Source organism: Callospermophilus lateralis, chromosome 19, assembly GCF_048772815.1.
Source record: "Callospermophilus lateralis isolate mCalLat2 chromosome 19, mCalLat2.hap1, whole genome shotgun sequence".
Classification (NCBI taxonomy): Eukaryota; Metazoa; Chordata; class Mammalia; order Rodentia; family Sciuridae; genus Callospermophilus; species Callospermophilus lateralis.
The window spans coordinates 17479617-17499482 of NC_135323.1; the positions used below are offsets into that span (position 1 = coordinate 17479617).

Below are 19866 nucleotides of genomic sequence, written 5' to 3' on the forward strand. Positions count from 1 at the left end.
TCACGTTCCACCATCCTTGCTAATCCCCGTCCCCTCCCTTCCCCTCCCACCCCTCTGCCCTATCTAGAGTTCATCTAATCCTCCCATGCTCTCCCTCCCTACCCCATTATGAGTCCCTTATATCAGAGAAAACATTGCTTTTGGGGGATTGGCTAACTTCACTTAGCATTATCTTCTCTAACTCCATCCATTTACCTGCGAATGCCAAGATTTTATTCTCTTTTATTGCTGAGTAATATTCCATTGTGTATTTATGCCACATTTTTTTAATCCATTCATCCACTGAAGGGCATCTAGGTTGGCTCCGCAGTTTAGCTATTGTGAATTGTGCTGCTATAAACATGGATGTGGCTGTGTCCCTGTTGTAGGCTGTTTTTAAGTCCCTTAAAAGGACATTTCTAGAAATTCACATATCTGAGAGCTAGAGGTGGATAACAGCCACTGATTTTTATGGGGCAGTTACTATGCGCCGGACACCATCTTAAGTATGCTAAACCCTTTTGCTTCATTCACTTGTCAAAACTGCCCTGGTATGATCCCCGATTTATAGGTGAGAAAACTGAGGCAAAGACAGGTAAATCTGTCTGCTGGGGGTCACGCAGCCAGGAAGTGGGGTGGCGGGATTAGAACCCAGGCTGTGTCCATCTCCAGAGTTCACACAGTAAACCAGACCTGGCGCCTCTAGATGGAAGGAGAGGGAGAGGGCAGAGGAGTCAGCTTGCCCAGTGAGACCGAGGTGGACAAGAGGTGCTTGTTCACACAAGGCAAACCAAGACCTACGGCACCTGCCCAGGACCAGCGCACACCTGGTCTGCCCTCGGAGCAAGCCACCTCAGCTGCTGCCCATCCTCGCTCTCTTCCAGGTGATTGTTCAGCGGACCCTGGCTGCCAGGAACCTGTCCCATGCCAAAGGAGGGTCCCTGCTGGCCGCGTACCTGAAGGTGCTTCCCCTGTTCATAATGGTGTTCCCTGGCATGGTGAGCCGCATCCTCTTTCCAGGTGAGGCGACGGCTGGGAGAGGAGGCCCCCGGCTGTGAGTCTGGGACCCTGCAGGGTGTTCTAAACATGGCTGCTGGCCCCCAAGAGAATGTGGCAGGGGTCCTGGGCACCCGCTGACCTCGTTCTGTTCCTCAGTGTGGGCTCAATGGACAAGTCCAATAGGTGTCCCCAGCCACATTCAGTGAAAATTCAATGGGGGGGCGGGGCGAGGGGTCTTTGTCAACTGCATTTTTATATCACAGTTGGGCTAAAGTGGTGCATTTGCAGATGTCAGTTTTCTGATGTCTCATGAGAAAGTTCCTCTCAAGCTTTGGTGTGGAGCTCAGGAGTTTGGTAACTTTGGACTAATGGGACCATTTTTTAAAAATTTATTGTGGGTGAACCTAGTACCTTTATTCTATTTATTTATTTTTGTGCGGTGCCGAGGATCAAACCCAGGGCCTCACACGTGCCAGACAGGCGCTCTGCCACTGAGCGGCAACCCCAGCCCGTGGGACCATTTTTATTTGTACTTTTCTTGACAAATATCAGAGGACATCAGGGTCTCTGGAACACTGCACTTGGTTTTATTTTTGTGGCAATGGGATAGGTTTGTACGATGGGGGTAACAACGCTGTAGTAGGTGACGTCAGTGGACACCACCATGGTGTCAGGAGCCGGGACCCGGACAGAAGAAAGCTCCCATCTCTTGCCCTCCATCAAGGCTGTCATTAACTCAGGGGAGTGGACAGTGGAACGTGTCCCGCCCTGCGCCTTATCCTCATGGTGTTAAAGAAAGGGAGGGCGGGATGCTCTGCAGTTGGCCCAGTTTAGTCCAAGGACTTTAGGGCCCTTAATGTATCAGGAGGTCAGAGCCGGGGAAGGGAAGCTGGGGTGCTGTCCATGGTGCTAAACTCTGGGCTCCTGCTTCTCCAGCCCAGGGGAGCTGTAAGTGGCCCTGCCTCTGGACAAGGGGGTACAAGCTTGGAAGAACCCTCAGGGAGACAAGAAGTGGAATCTTGGGGTTTGTGGTACTTTGTTGGAAAACACACAGCTGTCGAGCAAGGCTTGAGGTGTGAACAAACAACGTGGCCATAAGCAACATTCACGGTGCGCTTGCTGGGGGCCAGACCCGGGCAGTCTTGAGTAGAGTGTGGTGGTCATGGGGACGGACTCTGATCTGGACCGCCCAGGCCTGAGTCTTGGCTCTGCTACATACAAGCTGTGCCACCCTGTATAAGTCATTTCAATTCCCTGGCCTCTGTTTCCTCGCTTGTTTTTTTGTTTGTTTGTTTGTTTCTTTTGGGGGTTTGTACCAAGGATTGAACCCCGGGGCACTTAACCACTGAGCCCCATCCCCAGCCCTTTTTATATTTTATTTTAAGACAGGATCTTGCTAAGTTGCTTAGGGCCTTGCTAAGTTGCTGAGGCTGACCTTAAACTTGTGATCCTCCTGCCTCAGCCTCCAGAGCTGCTGGGATTATAGGTGTGCACCACCATGCCTGGCGGTATCCTCACTTGTAAAATGGGGATAATGATACTTTATTGAGTTTGAAGAAAGTCCTGGCACACGGCAAGCATTATATACTGTGCTTTGGGTGAATGTCCCCAAAGATCCATATGCAAAGGCTTAGTCTCCAGAGGGCAGTAAAGACAGGCACTGTGGACCTTGTGGGACTCAGTGGAAGGTTCTAAGGTCATTGGAGGGGTGCCCTTGAGAGGGATTATAGGACCCAATTTCTCTCTCTCTCTCTCTCTCTCTCTCTCGCTCGCTCTCTCTCATTTTCTATCTCCTTCCTGGCTCAAGACATAGCATTTGCTCTACTCCATGCTCCTGTTATGATCTTCTGCTTTCACTAGAAGCCCAGACTAATGGGGCCACCCCATCTTCCAGATCCATGAGCCAAAATAAACCTCTCTTTAGCTCATAAGTAGCCTGCGTCTGGTGTTTTGTTATAGTGACATGAGACTGACTGAGACACTTTGTAAATTCTCCCAGTTGCTATTTTATACATGCACTCTTGGCTCTCCATAGATCTGGATTCCATAAATATGAATTCCATCAACTGCAGTTCAAAAATACTTTCGTCAGATGTGGTGGTGTGATCCTGTAATCCCGGCAACTCAGGAGGCCAAGACAGGAGGATGGCAAGTTCAAAACCAGCCTCAACAACTTAGCAAGGCCCTAAACAACTTAGCAAGACTCTGTCTCAAAAAACAAAAAGGGCTGGGAATATGGCTCAGTGATTAAGTGCCCCTGGGATCAATCCCAAGTACCAAAATAATAATAATAATAATAAATTAAATCACATCTATCTGGAACATGTACATATTTTCTTTTCTTATTATTGTTCCCTAAACAATACTGTATAACAATATTTTTATTGTATCAGGCATTATAAGTAATCTAGAGTGATTTAAAGTAAACAAGAGGACGTGCCTACGTTACATATAAGCACTACATCGTTTTATAGATAGAACTGAGCATCTGCAGATTTGGCATCCACAGGGGGTCCTGAAACCAATCCCCCCAGACACCAAGGAACCACAGTACTGCTTAACTTCATCCTCAAAAGGACACTGTGAAGTCATGCTGTGACTGCTCTTCCCATCTTACAGATGAGGAAACTGAAATCCAGAGGAAGGAATTGATTCGCTCATTTAGCTCTTCTTCCATTGATCCAGCAAATAGTTTGAGAGCCAATTATCTGCTGGGCCTTCGTCTAGTACCCCGAGGACACCTAGGTGAACCAGACAGAGCGTCCTTCTAGTGGGACTTAGATCTGGCACTGGAAGAGACAGATAAAGTAAACACATTGGTTGATTGACAGATAAGCGAGAGAATCACTGGTGGTGCTAAGAGCTGGGGAAACACACATGGAGGGAAGGCCAGGCAGGGCTGCGTCTGACAGTGTCCATCGGAGGACACCATAGTCGGTCCAAGCAATAGGTTTGAAAGTGTATTTTCTAGTGGGGTCCATGAGATTAATGATGGGTTGAATGAGAGGGTTGAGGAGACAAGCAGGAATCCAGGCTCGTACCCTCGGGTACCTGGTTTGCTGAAGTAGTTACTGGCTGAACCAGGATTTGAACCAAGGCATCTATCTGCTTCCAAAACTGACTCTTAGACATGGAAATCCCACCACAAGCCTTGAATTGAGATCTGGAAGATGGATAAGGAGACCCTGATCATCTCTCTTAGCAGTCAACCAGCCAATTAACCGTCATTGTTAAATGAGATACGATACCTCACACTTGCCTCACACGTGCAAGGCAAGCGTTCTGCCACTGAGCCGCAACCCCAGCCCCAGTTTCCTTGTCTTTAAAATAAGGGTAATAGCCCCAGCTTCCCCACAGAGTTGTGAAAATTGGGAGGCCTGTGCACAGTGTTTATTGTAGAGTCTGAGTCATAGCAAACCTTCCAGGAATGTTGCATTGTGGGAAAAGGAGGGTGCCCTGTTTGGATTTGGCTTTGTCCGGGGCATCATTTAGTTTAAGCAGCAGGGGTTCTGGAGCTCTCTAAGAGAACGCACTCCAGACAGGAAGTGGTTGGTAAACCCACAGGTGAGCGGATGATCAGGAGGCTGTTGATGTCATTTATAACCTTGCTGAACCAACCCCCTGCCCTCTCATGAGCATATTTCTTTCTTTTTTATTTGTGTGTGTGTGTGGGTGTGTGTGTGTGTGTGTGTGGTGCTGGGGATTGAACCCACGGCCTTGTGCGTGAAGCTGAGCTCTGTCCCAGCCTCATGAGCATTTTCTTTAGGCTGAAGGAACACACACAATTGTCTTCAACAGATGTGCCTTATAAACGTTGCATCTGTCCCGTGTCCTGTGGTTGAAGATTCCACTTCTATCAGGAGACAGGAAAACTTTCAGTGAACAGTGAAATACCTGGGGAGGCCCTGGCTCCTTCTCTCTTAGCTAGAAGACGGGGCCTCTTAGATAACAGAGGCAGAACTCGTGTAGTTTGAACTTGAACCAGACCTTTGACCCACTTGATGGCGTTCTGAGAATAGGAAGGTAAATATTATCTTCTCTCAAGTTTTCTCAGAAAAGTAATAAAAACTTGAGATCTTTGACCTCCTCAAAGCATTTATCTCAGTGAGAGTGTTTCTTCCCAGGGCTCCTGAGACTTTCTTGGTCTGCCTTCTTAATTTTGAGTTCAGGGGGAATCTACTTTATTCCAAAGTAATTGCTATTAGTAGTATTAATTCTGGCCTCAGCACACATTCTCTCTCCCACTGGTGAATGTCAGTGGAGGACAGGTCCCAGCTCAGAGAAGACATTACCCAGAAGCCCTTGAGCGCCTCTATGGATGGAAGGGCTAGTTGCATTCCTTAGATCTTCTGCTCATCAACAAAAGAAAATGAAGATACAATAATACTGGATTTTAAAATTGTGATGTACTTTACCCATTTACATTTTTATTAACTTTTTTTTTTTTTTTTTTTGAACCAGGCTTTGAACTCAGGGACACTCAACCACTTAGCCACATCCCCAGCCCTTATTTTGTATTTTATTTAGGGTCTCCCTGAGTTACTTAGTGCCTCGCCATTGCTGAGGCTGGCTTTGAACTCACCATCCTCCTGCCTCAGCCCCCCGCCACCCCAAGCCACTGGGATGACAGGCATGAGCCACCATGTCGGGCTTGATTACCATTTTTAATGAAAATTAAAAAATACAGGAGATGTATTATCTAGAGATATTGCCTAGAAATATGGGCTGAGGGTGCGGCTCCGTGATAGAATGCTTGTCTAGCATGCATGAAGCCCTGGGTTCAATCTCTAGTGCTGCAGACACACAGAGAGACAGAGCTCTCATGGTGGAGATCCCAGTTTAAAATAAGGAGTAGCCATTGAACTCTATGAGCTGTTGAGAAGACAGGGAAAGAGGAATTTAAACTCTGTTTGCCAGTGGATTGTAGAGGTTCATGTCTGAATTCCAGAGTCTTGGGAGGCTGAGATAGGAGGACGCAAGTTCGAGGCCAGCCTGGGCAATTTAGCAAGACCATGTCTCAAAAGAACCGGGGATGTAGCTCCGTGGGTTCAATTCCCAGTACAAAAAAGAAATGAACAAGGTGTGGTTGCTATGATTCAGGCAGTGACAAACTTCAGTGCAGATGGAAATTGCCTCTGAGTCTCCTCCTGCATTCGGGGTGGATGGATCTTGATCCAGGATGCGGTGGTCAGAATGGCCACACAGTGTCTCAGTTTTGTGTGGGTTACAATAAGAGCCAGGGCTTCTCTGCACTTCCTGTGTATCAGATCCGTGCTGAGTGCTTTCTGGGGATCATCTCAGCCTATTCTCATGATAATGTTATAAAGTCTCGTTTTCCCAGTTCTCTAGATATAGCAACTAAAGTTGGGAAAGGTTAAGTAACAAGGTCACAGCCTACAAAGTCTCGGCCCCTTTCTATGTCCCCGAGCTATGGACTCAAGTGCGGTAAACCTGTCTCCTGGTGCTGGCCTGTGCAGGCCACACTGTGACCAGGCCTGGGGCATTGAGGGTCTCTCTGCTCAACTCTGGGCTTCCTCTGCAGATCAGGTGGCTTGTGCACACCCAGAAATCTGCCAGAAGGTCTGCAGCAACCCCTCCGGCTGCTCTGACATCGCCTACCCCAAGCTGGTGTTGGAGCTCCTGCCCACAGGTAATGTCCCCTCAGCCCTACATGGAGGCCCCTGGAGGACCCAGCAGGGAGAGCAGGGGTGGGTTCTGATCTGAGGTAGGGACACATTGTGGACAGGGATAGGCTCTGGGCTCAGCAGTTGAGCCCCAGGTCTAGGGGTCCCCCTCAGCCCCCCTAAATGCTGAGGTCCTGGATAACCAGGAGCTCGGCCCAGCTGTCCTGTCTGAGGTTCTGCCTACTGGGATCAGCTGGCTTTGGGCCTGGGGTACCAGAGTCACAAGTGAAGGCAGAAGCCGTTGACGGGAAGCCCGAGGCCCATAGACCTCCCTTCTGCCCTAGGCCTGCGTGGGCTCATGATGGCTGTGATGGTGGCGGCTCTCATGTCCTCCCTCACCTCCATCTTTAACAGTGCCAGCACCATCTTCACCATGGATCTGTGGAATCACATCCGGCCACGGGCCTCTGAGAAGGAGCTCATGATTGTGGGCAGGTAAGGTCTTCCGGCTTGGGGCTGGGCGGGGGGAGGGGGGGAGTCAGGGAGAAGAGAGCTGAGCCCACCCACGGGCACAGTCTCCCCAACAGTGTACCCGGGCTGGCTCAGCGTCCTCTATGGATGCCATGGGTGAGTCGTACGTCATTCATTCAAGAGACGTTCAATGAGCACCTACTATGTACCAGGAACTGGCAGACCGCGGTGAAAAGACATAAGTCTTGCCATCATGGAGCCAGAGGAGGAGGAAGGGAGGAGGAAGAGGAGGAGAAATCAAGGAACAATGATAACCCTATGTGGGGAGTCGGGAGGGTGGGGGTCAGAGGGGGAGGGCCCTGATAGGAGTATCCAGGTAGAAGGGAAGGGGCTATTCTGGAGGATGGAGAAAAAGTTCTACACCCAAATCTCCTGCAGAGTCCTGATGTCTAATGAGAGGAGCTGAAAGGGGTGGCATGTAAATTTTATGTAAAATAAATGTAAATAAGTGCCTTGGAGGCTCTGTCACTCAAGGAGATGCACCCTAAAGGCTCTTCAGCCTTGGGTTCGGAAAAGAGTTCTTAGAAGTGACACCCAAGAACCATCTGTAGGAGACAGGAAAAAAAAAAAAAAAAGAAAGCCACATTGAACTTCATCAGAATTGAAAGCATTTTCACTTCCTATAAAACGAAGCATTCATAATATAGAATAGAGGAAGGACTCTTAAACCAAAAGACTTGATTAGACATTTCGGCAAGGAAGCTATAGAAATGGCTAATAAAGGTGTGTAAATGCACACCTACAATCCCAGCAGCTTGGGAGGCTGAGGCAGGAGGATCACGAGTTCAAAGCCAGCCTCAGCAACTTAGCAAGGCCCTAAGCAATTCAGAGACCCTGTCTCTAAATAAAATAAAAAATAGGGCTGGGAATGTGGTTCAGTGGTCAAGTGGACCCTGAGTTCAATCCCTCGTACAAAAATAAAAAATTTTAAAAATGGCTAATCAGCCCATGAAAAGATGTTCCACATCATTCATCATGAGAAAAATGCAAATTAAAACTGCAGTGAGAAACCACTACACCGCCTCTCATCAAAAAGACACACACGAAAGAAGAGAAATGGGAACTCTTAGAGTTGGTGGGTGGGAAAATCTAATGGTTCAAGTGCTCCAAAGCAGATGGTCAGTTTCCTGCAAATGTTAAACATACACTTACCATGAGACCCAGCAATATGAATTTCTAGAAATGAAAACATGTGTCTCTACAGAGACTGATATATGCATTTCACAAAACATACCCACCCCAGTACCAAAAAAAAAAAAAAAGAGAAACAATCCAAGGGTCCATCAACTGGCAAAGGAAAATCCATGACAGGGAATGGCAGACCCAGGACAGTGGGATGTTTTCAACCATAAAAAGAAATGAAATAGCTGGGTGCAGTGGGGCACGCCTGCAGTCCCAGTGGCTGGGGAGGCTGAGGCAGGAGGATCTCAAGAAATCAAATAGTGATACATGTTCCAACAGGGACGTGCTGTAACAGACATACTTAACCAAAGAAGCTAGCTGCAAAAGACCACATCCCAGGTGATGCCATTTAGGGCAAATGTCCCCAAAAAGCCACCTGCAGAGACAGAGCACCTGTAAGTGGTTGCGTAGGCTCAGCGCAGGACGAAGCTGTGGGCGAGCCGAGGGGCCTTTTGACGTGACGGATGTTCTAAGTGTCAATTGTAGTGATGGCGGTTCGACTCTACAAATCTACTAACAGTTACTGGACTGTACAGTTATGGGGGATGAATTTTGTGGTTTATGTGATTTGTACCTCAACCAAACTGTGTTAAAAAAAAAAAAAGGAAGTCCATGTTCAGGGGAGATGGCACTCCCTGGGTCTCTCCCTCTGGCCCAGGGTGTTTGTCGTTCTGCTGGTGTTGGTGTCCATCCTGTGGATCCCCGCGGTCCAGGCCAGCCAGGGCGGCCAGCTCTTCATCTACATCCAGTCCATCAGCTCCTACCTGCAGCCGCCGGTGGCCGTGGTCTTCATCCTGGGCTGCTTCTGGAGGCGGGCCAACGAAAAGGTAGCTCTGCAGCAGCTGCACCGTGCAAGAGCCGAGCGCTGCCCCGGAGGACGGGGAGAAGACGGTGGCAGGGGTCCAGGGGAGACCCCAGCATGGGCTGGGCTTGGTGTCATTAGGGAGAGCGAGCTCTGCGGAGGAAGTCGCAGGGAGGGCGTTACCTGGTCTTTGAAGAAAGGAAAGCGGGCTGGGAGCAGTGGTGCGGGCCTGTAATCCCAGCAGCTCGGGAGGCCGAGGCAGGAGGACAGCCTCAGCAACTGAGTGAGGCCTTAAGCAACTTAGGGAGATCATGTCTCTAAATAAAATATATATATATATTTTTTAAAGGGCTGGGGATGTGGCTCAGCAGTTAAATGGCTGTGGGTTCCATCCCTGGTACCAAATAAATAAATAAAGGATTCAGGACAATATGTGTGGGTTACATGAACCACTGGACCTTATTATAGAAGACGCTCGAGCATCCATGATTCTGGTATCCATTGGGGCTGCTGGAACAAATCCCTTAAGCAAGGCATGACTGTATTTGTCAAAGATAAACAGATACCTAGATCCAGGCCTTTCCAAATTGCTGATGCATGTGATGATCATTGAAAGAAAGACAAGTTCCTTGCTGGGCATGGTGGTGCATGATTGTAATCCCAGCAGCTTGGGAGGCTGAGGCAGGAGGATCTCGATTTCAAAGATAGCCTCAGCAGCTTAGCAAGGCCCTAAATGACTCAGAGAGACCCAGTCTCTAAATAAAATATTTAAAAAAAGGGCTGGAGATATGTGGCTCTGTGGTTAAGTGCCTCTGGTTTTAATATTGGGCATCATACAAAAAAGGGGGAGACGAGTTCCTGATTGGCTTCCTGAGGTTCCCGGAGGCCCGAGCCCGTGACGTGCTCTGTTTTGCAGGGTGCCTTCTCAGGCCTGATCTTGGGCCTGCTCCTAGGCTTGATCAGGCTGGTCCTAGACTTTATTTACGTGCAGCCGCTGTGCGATCAACCCGACGAGCGCCCTGCGGTGGTGAGGGACGTCCACTACCTCTACTTCTCCATGATCTTGTCCACGGCCACCCTGATCACTGTGTGCACCGTGAGCTGGCTCACAGAGCCGCCCTCCAAGGAGATGGTATGACAGCTATGTCCACTGAGGCTCTTCATGGCAAGTGACAAAGAGGACTGAAGGTTCAAAACCCAAGTCCAGCATTGGGGCCTCAGGGACAGGTTGATTCTGAACTCAGGAAAGATCCATCTCTCCCTTCTGTGTCAATCTTGGGCCCCCTACGGTGCCGTGTGGCTTTAGGAGTATATCCTCCTTTCCTGTCATTGAGGAACAGCAAAAGCGTTTGTGTCCTAGATTTCTAGCGGGGTTGCTGATTCCTATTGATGGAGTCAGCTTAAGATTGTGTTCATCCATGAACCAACTCAATCCCTGTGGCCAAAGAAAGGGCCCAGCTGAAATGGTCAATCCCTGGGTCCCACCATACCTTAGCGCGAGGGTGGAGCTCTGAGAACCAGAATGAGGCCATATGAGAAAGACGGGGGAGCAAGGGAGGGAAATGTCCATGGGGTACAGGGCTGGGGCAGGAAGGCAAGACTGGGCAGACCGTAGGCACCAAGGCTGAGCTTGGGGCTGGGCAGGGGAGGTGAAGAAAGATGGTGGCCCCCACCCGTATCTCACAATTCATCTCGGCTCCTTAGGTCAGTCGCCTGACCTGGTTTACGCGGCACGACCCCAGGGTCCAGAAGGAACCGGTTCCACCAGCAATTCCCCTGCCTCTTCCGCTGTCTCAGAATGGGACCCCAGAGACCGCCAGCACCGGCATCCAGAATGAGATTGTTCAAGAAAACATGTCCAGACCCCACAGCTGTGAGTTGCCTCTTCCCTTAGTTACAACAGGAGCCCAAAGAAGGATTCTGTGTTTAAGGGAAAGTTTTTCTATCAATTCACAAGCCAGAAAATGAGATGGACTTGGGATCTTAGCATCCAGGGTTTGGTCCCTCCACTCTCTGGCCACCTGAGGGGGTTCTCCTATAACTCTGAAGAGAAGTCTCAGATGGTCACTAACAGCAGACCCCCTAGGTGGCCACTCAAACGTCGGTCATGTATCCTCAGGGTGTGCCAGATCACAGAGGCGTTCTCTAAATGAGTGGTTTCAAACTGGCCGCTGGCTGACCTATCTGGCCTCAGCACCTATTGTTTTAATAAGATGTGAGTTGACATTTAAAAACTGGAAGGTTTCACACAGGATTCCAGATTTCCATCTTCTTTTGAAAAATGGCAACGCTTGTGCCCATGTATCTACATGACGAGAGTCACTTAGAGCTTTAAGAGGATACGGGATGCGCCCTTCAGTTAGTCCAAGTCCCCACGGGCCCCTATTATCTCCATGTCCCCAGGGCCGTGGGTTGTCATGGCTTTCTGTTGGTGGTGGTGTTGGACACTGTGGATATGAACTGTGCCAACCCCACGTGGGGAGCTCCAGAGGGCCACGTGTTTAAAGAGAAATGGAGGAAAGCGTATTTCTGGATAGAGGCAAACATGATTTTTAACATGATGCAAATATGCCTCCTGTGGCTCAGATACGTCCCCCGTCAACTCACGACAGGCCATTGGGTTTGCCGGGAAATGGAGTTTTCCACAAAGGGTCCATTTCCCTCCCACCTTCTGGAGGCCTTGTGACATAGGGGAGTCAGAGCTGGGTCCTAACTGGGCTGGGCCTTCCCGCCAAAAATACTTGGGAGTCAAATGGGCAGGAGAAATAGGTTTATTCCAAGTCAGTCGTGAAGGAAGATAGAGGAGACTTATTCTCTCTTTTTTTTTTTAATGTTTTTTTTTATTGGTTGTTCAAAACATTACAGAGCTCTTGACATATCATATTTCATACATTAGATTCAAGTGGGTTATGAACTCCCATTTTTACCCCAAAAACAGTTTGCAGAATCACATCGGTTACACATCCACATTTTTACATAATGCCCTATTAGTAACTGTTGTGTTCTGCTACCTTTCCTATCCTCTACTATCCCCCTCCCCTCCCCTCCCATCTTCTCTCTCTACCCCATCTACTGTAATTCATTTCTCTCCTTGTTTATTTTCCCATTCCCCTCACAACCTCTTATATGTAATTTTGTATAACAATGAGGGTGTCCCTCCAATTCCATGCAATTTCCCTTTTCTCTCCCTTTCCCTCCCACTTCATGTCTCTGTTTAATGTTAATCTTTTCTTCCTGCTCTTCCTCCCTGCTCTGTTCTTAGTTGCTCTCATTATATCAAAGAAGACATTTGGTATTTGTTTTTTAAGGGATTGGCTAGCTTCACTAAGCATAATCTGCTCTAGTGCCATCCATTTCCCTGCAAATTCCATGATTTGTCATTTTTTAGTGCTGCGTAATACTCCATGGTGTATAAATGCCACATTTTTTTTTTATCCATTCATCTATTGAAGGGCATATGGGTTAGTTCCACAGTCTAGCTATTGTGAATTGTGCTGCTATGAACATCGATGTGGCAGTATCCCTGTAGTATGCTCTTTTAAGGTCTTCAGGGAATAGTCCAAGAAGGGCAATAGCTGGGTCAAATGGTGGTTCCATTCCCAGCTTTCCCAGGAATCTCCTTACTGCTTTCTAAATTGGCCACACCAATTTGCAGTCCCACCAGCAATGTACAAGAGTACCCTTTTCCCCACATCCTCGCCAGCACTTGTTGTTTGACTTCCTAATGGCTGCCAATCTTACTGGAGTGAGATGATATCTTAGGGTGGTTTTGATTTGCATTTCTCTGACTGCTAGAGATGGTGAGCATTTTGATTGATTGATTGTTGATTGATTGTATGTCCTCCTCTGAGAAGTGTCTGTTCAGGTCCTTGGCCCATTTGTTGATTGAGTTATTTGTTATCTTATTGTCTAATTTTTTGAGTTCTTTGTATATTCTGGATATTAGGGCTCTATCTGAAGTGTGGGGAGTAAAAATTTGTTCCCATGATGTAGGCTCCCTATTTACCTCTCTTATTGTTTCTCTTGCTGAGAAAAAACTTTTCAGTTTAAGTAAGTCCCATTTGTTGATTCTTGTTATTAACTCTTGTGCTATGGGTGTCCTATTAAGGAATTTGGAGCCCGACCCCACAATATGTAGATCGGAGCCAACTTTTTCTTCTATCAGACGCAGAGTCTCTGATTTGATATCAAGCTCCTTGATCCACTTTGAGTTAACTTTTGTGCATGGCGAGAGGAGGGGATTCAGTTTCATTTTGTTGCATATGGATTATTCTCAAATAGTCATCTTCAGGAAATTGAGAGAAGGCAGGAAGTATACATATGCAGATTTGTGGTCGGTCCCAGCTTCCCTGGTGCCTGTGAGGTCACAGGGTGGGGGTTGGGGGGTAGCCCATTGGCTTTAACTCTCAGTGTGAGGAAATAGGGGATGCAGAAAGCAAGTTTTTAGGAAGTTCCAAAGTTAATTTGGTGCTTGGATTCTCAGTGTGGGAAAGGTGTCCTTAATCTCGGAGGTGGCAGATGTCATAAATTCACTCTGTCCCTGCCTACCAGGGGTGTGACTTCACTCTGGTTAGTTTGAGCCTCAGTTTCTTTCTTGGAAGACAGTGAGAGTCTTAAAATACCAATCTTGCAGAATTAAAGTCTTCCAGATTAAGGTATTAATGAACACAGTTGTTCCTTGGTAACCAGTTCCAGATCCCACGGGGACACCTATACCCACAGGTGCTCAAGTCCCTTGTATAAAAGGGCTTGGCATTTATATGTAAGTGACTTTCACAGTCCTCTCCATATTTAAAATCACCTCTGGATTACTTGTAATACCTAATACAATGTGATTGCTGCGTGAATAGTTATACCATATTGTTTGGGGGAAATGTCAAAAAAAGAAAGTCTGTACATGTTGAGTTCTGACCCAACCCACCCCCAAACATCTATGATGGGTGTTTGGTTGGCTCTGTGGGTGTGGAACCCAGGGATATGGAGGTTGGACTGTGTTTCTGGATCACGAACATCCAGTGCTTATCCCACTGCACAAACACATTCAGGTTGGCTCTGCTCTCCCATCTCCGGGAGACCAAGCCCATCTCTATGACGGTCCTCTGCTGGGTTCTTTTTAGGTGATGTGACCCCAAAGCGGTCCAAAGTAGTGAAGGCCATCTTGTGGCTCTGTGGAATGGAGAACAAGGGCAAAGAGGAGCCCCCAGGCAAAGTGGAACCCGTGATAGATTTCTTGGAGGAAAACCCCATTGTGAAAACCCTTCTGGATGTCAACTGCATTGTCTGCATGACCTGCGCCATCTTCCTGTGGGGCTACTTTGCTTAATGCAGAGTGGACCCAGGGGGTCCAAGTTCTCAGTTTGTTTTTGATGTCTTGTTATTTTTTAATGAAGTAATAATAATAATAAAGCTTTTGTTTGTTTACCACAAAGCTTCTAAGGTGTTTATGGGCCATTTTTGACCTGACATTTATCTCTTTTCTTCTTGAAAGGAAGAGCTGATCCCCAAAGGTCTTCTCATTGTGATCCTTGCACTGTGATCCTGAAATCCCATACTATAAGAAAATCAGGCTGGGCACCTCCACAGAGAATCTCCACTGGTTGAGGCCAGTGTGGCTTGGGACCTGGAGAGCAGCCATCTACTACTCTGTGGAGTCGGCCATCTCAGTTTCTCTGTTGGGGCCCTGATAGGGTCTGATGGGATGCCACATAGCGGTTGTGTTTGTCATGTGCATGGCTAAGAGCAAGACCAGGGACAAGAGCCCTGCAGCCCTGGATCAAGGACAGTGGTGGGTAGAGGGATTTACTGGCCTGACGGAGCTAGAAAGTGGAGTGGTTTCTCCAAGGTCCCCAACTTCCAGACTTCAAAAGAAAACAGGAGACTCTGGGGCCGAGGATCCCCCCTCCTACTAGTCACTCAGTGATCTCTTTTGAGTTCCTAGTTGTGCTCAATACCTGGGCCCAGCTGGTCCAAAGGTACCTGTATTAGCCCAGAGCCTCCCCTTGTTAGGAGGCCTGGCTTCTCCACACTAACCCAAATGATTGTTCTGGGCTGATGAAAGGTGCCCTGAAGCCACACAAGAAGGGGCAGATACGTGGGGCTGGTTGCTAATGTTGTTCCTACCCAGACCCTGTAACAGGCTCCCTGCACGAGTCTGAGAGGGTTTTGGAGGCTGGAGAACTCCAGAGACAATGTGTGCGAGTCAGGCTGCGCTTGCCTCTCCGGGGGCCAAAGGAGAGGAGTGGGAGGCACAGGGCTGTCCAGTGGAGTCGGGAGCTCCCTCCCAGCGCTGACCTGAACACCGACCCCTGCTGCCTCTGGCTGGGGCCAGAAGTGCAGTTCAGTGGAAGTTGTCCCTAACATGGCTCAGGCCACTGCTGTCTCTCCTGGGATTGCTGCCACCAGCAGCCTGACGGGCCTTCCCACTTGTAGACTTGCCCCTTTTTCAGCCACAGGCAGAGAGCAAATCTGATCCAGTGATCTCTCTGCTTAGAATCCTTTCAGTGACTCTCAGGATGGAGCCCACATTCCTTGTAGGAAAGATAAGGCCTCTAATGACCAGGTCTCTCTCAGGTCATAACATAGTCACATTTTCCCCCTCACCTCTGTGCCTTAGCACAGGGGATGGCATAAAAGGGACCAGTGGACGTGGTCAGACACTGATTCCTAGGTCCTGGTCCATGCTCGGAACACTGTCCACACCACTCCCTTCCCACTGCCTCGCTTTGATTTAGGCCAGCGAAGCTCTTCTCCAAGGCTGGTCCCTGTTTCTAGTCTTGCCTCTGCCTCAGTCCCGCTTCTGCACTATAGTCAGGTATCTAAAACACAAATGGAACTAGCAGCTCCCCTTCTCCTCTCCCCAGTTCCCTACCTTCCTTGGGAAAGCTTTCGAGTACAGGCTTTAAGGCCTTCTGGCCTAGATCCTCCTGACGTCACCAACCCATTCCTTGCTCTGTGCTCCAACTCTAGCTCCGCCTCCTGCTCTGGCCATGCCCTTCTCTGGCTCCACCTCCTCTTCTGACTCCAGCTCCTAATCTGCCTCCTGTTCTGGCTCCAGCCCCGCCCCCTATTCTGGCTCCATCTCCATCTCTGGTTCTGCCTCTTAACTCTAGCTTGGCCTCCTGCCTCTTAAATCTAGCTCTGCCTCCTGCTCTGGCCACATCCCTTCCCTGGCTCCACCCCCTTATCTGGCTCCAGCTCCACTTCCTTTTCTGGCCCCACCCCCTTCCCTGGCTCCACCCCCACGCTGCCTCCACTCAGCCCCTGCAAGAGACACCTCCTTCCTCTGGACTGTCCACCTGCACCCTCAGCGCTCTAATTAAGATGTGCTCATGCCCATGCGCTCTCATGGCTCCTCCCTCTCAGCATCATCTTTGTTTCTACGACTCGTGTTAGTTCTCCAGGGTCCAGGTCAGTTTATCTGAAGAGTAAGCCCTCAGTATTTACCTGGAGGACACAGAATGAGTTACCATGACCTGGGCTCAGTGCTAAGGGTGCGTATGTGGAAAACGATCATTGCTGATGTGCACAAAGACTGAGTTCACATACTAGCAGGAGGATGGAAACAAGGTTGGTGAAGTGCTCTTCCATGTATCAAACTCACTCTTGTGCCAAGAGTGTCATTAGCAATGATGTTTCAAAGTGTGTGGCAGATAGGCCTTAAGGTGACCCTCAATGATCCCTACCTCCTGTGGTTCACACCCTTGTCTAATTCCCTATCCTTGGGTATAGACAGACCCTATGACCTGCTTCTGCCAGAATGTAGTGACGGTGATGGGATATGTTCTAGTCAACTTTCTCACTGCTGGGACTAAAAGACCTGACAAGGATGATTTGAGGGGGAAAAGTTTATTTGAGGGCTCATGGTTTCAGAGGTCTCAGTCCATAGCTGTTATGGCTTGGGTGTGGTGTCCCCCAAAAGCTCATGTGTGAGACACTGCAAAAAGGTTCAGAGAAGTCAGGATTGGGTCACGAGAGCCTTAACCCAATCAGTGAATTAATCACCTGATTAATTCACTGATGAATTAATCACCTGAGTGGTAGCTGAAGGCAGGTGGAGTGTGGCGGGAGGAGGTGGGGCACTGGGGGTGTGGCTTTGGGGTATATATCTGTATCTGGCAAGTGGAGAGGTCTCCACCTCTCTCTGCTTCCTGACCACCCTGTGAGCTGCTTCCTCTGCCACACTCTTCCACCATGACCTCTGCCTTATCTAAAGTCCCAAGGAATGGAGCTGGCTGGCTGTGTACGAAGACCTCTGAAACCATGAGTTCCCAAATTAACTTTTTCTTCTCTACAGTTGTTCTGGTTTGGTCTTTTAGTCACAACAGTGAAAAATCTGACTAAAACAATGACCAACTCCATTCCTCGGGGCCTGAGATGAGGCAGAACATCATGGCGGAAGTGTGTGGTGGAGGCAAGCAGCTGAGGACATGGCACTGGGAAGCAGAGAGAGCTCTGCTTTGTTCTCTCTACAAGGACAAAATATAAACCCAGAGACATCCCCCCACTGACCCACCTCCTCCAGCCATACCCTACCCGCCTCCAGTCCCCACCCAGCTAGTCCCTATCAGGGGATTGATTAATGCACTGATTAGGTTAAGGCCCTCCTAACCCATTCATTTCCCTCTAAATTTCCTTCATTGTCTCACGAATGAGCTGTTGTGGACACCTCACATCTAAGCCCTGCCAGGATGTCACCGTTGTTACATGTTGTTTAATGAATGGTGACCTCAGTCTGTCTTGCTGGGGGACTCACTCCCTAGTTCCACGCATGTCAGAGGGGAAAAGTGGAAGCCACTGGTCTAGAAACATCCCAGTCAATGAGTACTACTACTGTCTCCTGTGAGACCCCAGGATTGTAGGTCCCAGAGACCACCTGGAGTGAAGAGATGACATAGCAGGATCCGGAAGATCCTGAAAGAAGAGGGTGAAGGCCCCAGAATGTGGTGGGGAATGGTGGAAGTGGGCCTCAGCAAGAAAAACCAGGAGGAGGCTTTGATACCTTCAAAAATGAACTCACTGGGAACTAGAGCCCCGAGAAGAACAAGGGGTCCATCCATGAGACCCCTGGGGACCAGGGCCATAAGACAGTCCAGGGATTGGGTCATTCCAACCACCTCTGAACTCTTGGAGTGACCACGGGGCAGAACACAGCACAGTCAGGGCAGCCAGGGTTCCTCTCTGAACCTCTGTGGCCTTCAGAGTACTGGACTAAACGCATGGGTGCTGAGCTGCAGGGTGTGGTGAGGGGAACAGCTCGGACACTGGTGTTATGGCGGAGGCAGAAGGAACAGGGACAAAAGGTCTGCCACACAGGTCTAGAGCATTTTAAGAAATTGTGAAAGAAGGAAAAGAAGCAATCAGGAAGTCAGATAACCAGCAGGATCTTTCTAGAAGCTAGCATCTTTCTGGATGGCCAGGGTGGCTTGCTATGGATTCAGATTCTGGCCCATTTAGAGCAGTGGAGAGGGTAAAAGAGCCTGCCAAGGTGACAAGCACCGCAACTCCCACAGCAGGAGGGACTGTGGGCTCCAGAATGACAAAGAGGATCCACCCCTCAGCTGACACAGTGACAGCTCAGAACATCCAATTCTGAGCCACCAGGCCCCTGCTGGCTCATACCCCCAAAGATGATGAACAGTAGCTTCTGTTTGGTATTTACCTTTGACCCATCAAATAGTTTTCATTTTTACGAAGACTGGAGCTGTCAGGTCAAGAGAGAGCCATGAACAACAGAATAAACTTGAATGATGCCCTTAAAATGAGGGTTTGGTGTGTCGTGTATCAGAATCATCAATAACGAACACCTGCTACAGGCAGGGAGCATGTCAACGCCGTCCCCTTGACAAGCATGTGCTCCGCGTCCCTGCATCCCGAGTGCTCAGCTCAGACATCCCAGAGGAGACCTCTCCGGAGACATCTCCAAGGTGCTGCAGACAAGACTCCGGCCGTGCACAGCTGGGCGCCGTGGAGAAGGGGCTGGACACTGAGCCCCAGCCTGTTATACAGAATCCTCTATAGCTAAGGGGGAGGAAGGAAGAGTGCGTCTGGAGCAGACAGAAACTTAACACATGGGGGGGTCACGGGTGCAGATTTTCGATGCAATTAAGTGTGGAGAGTGCTCGGGGGGACACCGGGAACTCGGAGGAAGAGAAAGCTGTGGTTGCTCCTGTCAAGCCAGGTTTAAGTTCATGATAAAAGGAAATTCAGTGTCTCCCAAGCCAGGGGCAGGCCACTGACACTCCCAGCTGACAGCTCCAACAATGGACGGCCCTAGCCAGCCAACTCTGGCAGTGTGTCCCGCTCCGTGCATATGTGGCCCTGGGGAGGGGTCTTCATGAGAACAGTGGTCCAGACTGCAGCCTCATTTGGCTCCAATTCCCCACCTGCTCTTCTCAAGGGTTTCAATCCTGGGAAACACGTGGCAGGGCAAGAAAGCACCCCAGTCCCTGAAAAGGGGACTCCTGTGGCAGCTAAAGCTGCTGATGTATTTCCTGGCCCTGTGGAGGCCGAGTCTGTGAGAGTGAGCACCCCCCAGTCTATGTCCCTCGAGGGACAAGAAAGGGGATGGGGACTGGTGAGACCCCGAGAGCTGCCTGAGCCACAGGACACTCAGCCTGGAGGTCTGGGGGATCCTGGTGTCCTTTTTCACTGTAGCGACTTCACTCTATTTTTTCAAATGCTTTGAGTTACAATTGAACCTCCTAAGATGACCCATCAGCAATTCTACTTGGCTAAGTGACAATATGCACC

General features: G+C 49.1%; 1 protein-coding gene across 7 annotated transcripts in view; it reads left to right on the forward strand.

Annotated features, from left to right (window-relative positions):
• Window positions 1-14440, forward strand: part of Slc5a11 (solute carrier family 5 member 11) — a 39483-nt gene extending 25043 nt beyond the window's left edge. For all 7 annotated transcript variants that reach the window (XM_076839950.2, XM_076839951.2, XM_076839952.2 and 4 more), the window contains 7 exons: window positions 864-999; window positions 6521-6628; window positions 6947-7097; window positions 8974-9142; window positions 10034-10249; window positions 10822-10990; window positions 14235-14440. In XM_076839950.2, coding sequence (XP_076696065.2) covers window positions 864-999; window positions 6521-6628; window positions 6947-7097; window positions 8974-9142; window positions 10034-10249; window positions 10822-10990; window positions 14235-14440 — 1155 coding nt within the window. The remainder of the gene's footprint in view (window positions 1-863; window positions 1000-6520; window positions 6629-6946; window positions 7098-8973; window positions 9143-10033; window positions 10250-10821; window positions 10991-14234) is intronic.
• The last annotated feature ends 5426 nt before the right edge of the window (window positions 14441-19866 follow it).